The 3345-nt window shown below is 43.3% G+C and overlaps 1 protein-coding gene across 2 annotated transcripts in view; it reads right to left on the reverse strand.

Annotated features, from left to right (window-relative positions):
• LOC125044782 (probable 2-oxoglutarate dehydrogenase E1 component DHKTD1, mitochondrial) overlaps nucleotides 1-1976 on the reverse strand; it is a gene marked incomplete at its 5' end in the record, with an annotated part of 28416 nt that extends 26440 nt beyond the window's left edge. For both annotated transcript variants that reach the window (XM_047641730.1, XM_047641729.1), the window contains 2 exon segments: nucleotides 1187-1348; nucleotides 1757-1976. In XM_047641730.1, coding sequence (XP_047497686.1) covers nucleotides 1187-1348; nucleotides 1757-1976 — 382 coding nt within the window.
• Nucleotides 1977-3345: the final 1369 nt, after the last annotated feature.

The following is a 3345-nucleotide window of genomic DNA, read 5'->3' on the forward strand; positions in this document are numbered from 1 at the left end:
TTGCAGAATATCAAGGGCTATACATAAGCTTCTCAAGCAGCCTGCTGCCTCCCATCCAAAACTGTTGGAAAATTAACAATATAATTGCAAAAAAACTTCAGTGACTAGGTCACACTGCTGCATGTAAACCACTCCTTAACAACTGAAAGCACAGGGGTAGACAAGCTTTAGCCAAGCAATGTTCCTCTTGGGCTAAAGAAGAGTAGTCTTATGAAAATAGTGTTTCCAAACCTTTAGGTGAAGGTGAGATGCCCTTCCACAGGACTTTGCTATGAACTTACATGTACTCAGTCTGTCAAAGTTTGGGGATGTTTTAGGTGCAAGGGGAGATCTGGACAGATGGTAGTTATTGCCAAGGATTTTTCAAATTATAAATTCCAAGCTAATGGCAATGCTTTAAATCATAGTGGCATCTAATAAAATTGTTAGACTAATAATAATGATTTTGACAGCATAAAAATTGGATATGGGGACATCCTGGGTTATCCATCTAGAGATGAAAAAAGGTTAAGGACCCCGGCCTTATATTAACCCCTTACTGACGGGTGAAGAAATTTTTAAAAAACTCTACGCTCTGGAGGTAAATGGCAACGAGCCAACTTTGAGCGCGGGACATATGAACATCAAGCCGAAACCCTGGCTCGCAGCGCTTTGGTGCGTTGCCGCGGCGTACAGCCACAGTCCCCACAGATCAAGTGGTTTGTTATGACGCCTCAGCGCAAGGCCCATCAGTAAAGGGTTAAGAGAGAAGGAAAAGAAAACACAACAGGTGGAAGAGGGAGAGTAAGGGGAAGATAAAGGGAAAGCAAGAAAGAGAAAGAGAAAGAGAAAGAGAGAGAGAGAGCGAGAGAGAGAGAGAGAGAGAGAGAGAGAGAGAGAGAGAGAGAGAGCGAGAGAGAGAGAGAGAGAGAGAGAGAGAGAGAGAGAGAGAGAGAGAGAGAGAGAGAGAGAGAGAGAGAGAGAGAGAGAGAGACAGAGAGAGAGAGAGAGAGAGAGAGAGAGAGAGAGAGAGAGAGAGAGAGAGAGAGAGAGAGAGAGAGACAGAGAGAGACAGAGAGAGAGAGAGAGACTGAGAGAGACAGAGAGAGAGAGAGAGAGAGAGAGAGAGAGAGAGAGAGAGAGAGAGAGAGAGAGAGAGAGAGAGAGAGAGAGAGAGAGAGACAGAGAGAGAGAGATTAACACCCACTCAAGTGTGACAAAACATCTCCCGAGTTCTTGATTTCAGGAGGGAACTCCGAGAGGCCCTTCATCTTCTGGAACATGACCACTGGCGGCAACTGCAGCACGCCTGTCAGGAGGTTGAGCCGACCTCGGTGAGCCATGGCTATGATACACTGTTCAACATTATCTGAGGAAAGAAAAGTTTTGTATGTACTTATTTTTCTAGTAGAAAAACAAACATGTACATGCACACACATACATGTACGGACCCATGTGCATACACGCATGCATGCATGCATGCACGCACGCGCGCGCGCACACACTCACACACTCACACACACACACACACACACACACACTCACACTCACACACTCACACTCACACTCACACTCACGCTCACGCTCACGCTCACACTCACACTCACATTCACACTCACACTCACACTCTCACACTCACACACTCACACACTCACACACACACACACACACACACATACACACACGCACACGCACGCACACACATGCACACGCACACAAAGACAGCAGAGCTTAGTGCACATCAAAAGCAGCTCTCCTGACCTGCCCAGTTCCTCACCTTCCACAAGCTGCCTAAAGGTCTCAGTGAAAAACCCAGTCATAGTCTCAGCTCCTTCCGCCCCGTACCGCTTCACACTCTGGAACTTGGTGGCCAAGAACTGGTCGAAAGCTTGTGAGTGAAGCATGCCCACTGCCAGGCTCACTTTCTCCTCGTTACTGAGGCTCTCATCAGGGAGGCTTTCGAAGGCTGCAGCAAACCATTCCCTCTCCTCTAAGGTCTGGGAGAGTGAGAGGGACATGTAAATACAAGGGAAGAAAGGATGTCATGGTGGCAGGCAATGATACATACAAAAAATATATATTTTATGAAATTTAAAGTAAAATTGATATATAAAAATAGCTATCCTACTACATTTACAGCATTTGCATACATATACATATAAAAAGATCTAAAATGAAAGACCATTTCTCCAAGAATAAACACAAACACAAAAATCATCACAGGCTAAAAGATACACCAACCAACAGTTCCTGACTGACAAATGGAAAGCAAACTCATTCATCTCATCTCATCCCCTTTGATCTTTCTCTGAACCTCTGTTTTGCTGTAAGTAATCTAATTTGCATTTATTTATTTATTTATTTAATTTACTTGTTTTTGCTCCCCCTTTCTTCATCTTCATAAACCTCGCCCTCATCTTATTTCTTTGTATTTCTTCCTGATGATATTCTTTATACTTTTTAGTTAGAGTATCATGTAATATTTCCTTAGGAACCCTAGTGTAAAATTTAGATGTATATATGCTACTGTAACAATGTTGAACATAGAGGAAGAATTCACTCATAAAAGCCACTGGATAACAGATTTTCATTCCACTCTGGAGCGGGCTCAGTGTTTGTTATAAGAATAATACATCCAAGTTTTGTGTGATTTCCCTTTTGCAATTTCACCCTATTTCAATATTATATCAATTGGTTATGACAGACAAAAGAAATTGTTTTATACGTATAATGGGGTTACTTATACAAGTGAATGTTCTTGTCTCCTGACAAGTCCAGAGTTGCATACCCTTGTCTTGTCTACTTTGTATGATCACATGGAGTTCAGTACGGTTTTAACCGGAATTAGGTCTGTAGATTATCACCTTTATGTCCCCAAGGCCTGTAGATTATCACCTTTATGTCCCCAGGGCCTGTAGATTATCACCTTTATGTCCCCAAGGCCTGTAGATTATCACCTTTATGTCCCCAAGGCCTGTAGATTATCACCTTTATGTCCCCAAGGCCTGTAGATTATCACCTTTATGTCCCCAAGGCCTGTAGATTATCACCTTTATGTCCCCAAGGCCTGTAGATTATCACCTTTATGTCCCCAAGGCCTGTAGATTATCACCTTTATGTCCCCAAGGCCTGTAGATTATCACCTTTATGTCCCCAAGGCCTGTAGATTATCACCTTTATGTCCCCAAGGCCTGTAGATTATCACCTTATGTCCCCAAGGCCTGTAGATATCATCTTTATGTCCCAAGGGCCTGTAGATTATCACCGTTAATGTCCCCAAGGCCTGTAGATTATCACCTTTATGTCCCCGAGCCTGTAGATTTTCACCTTTAAAGTCCCCCCAAAGGGCCCGTAGATTATCACCTT

Source organism: Penaeus chinensis, chromosome 36 (assembly GCF_019202785.1).
Source record: "Penaeus chinensis breed Huanghai No. 1 chromosome 36, ASM1920278v2, whole genome shotgun sequence".
NCBI classification, from domain to species: Eukaryota; Metazoa; Arthropoda; class Malacostraca; order Decapoda; family Penaeidae; genus Penaeus; species Penaeus chinensis.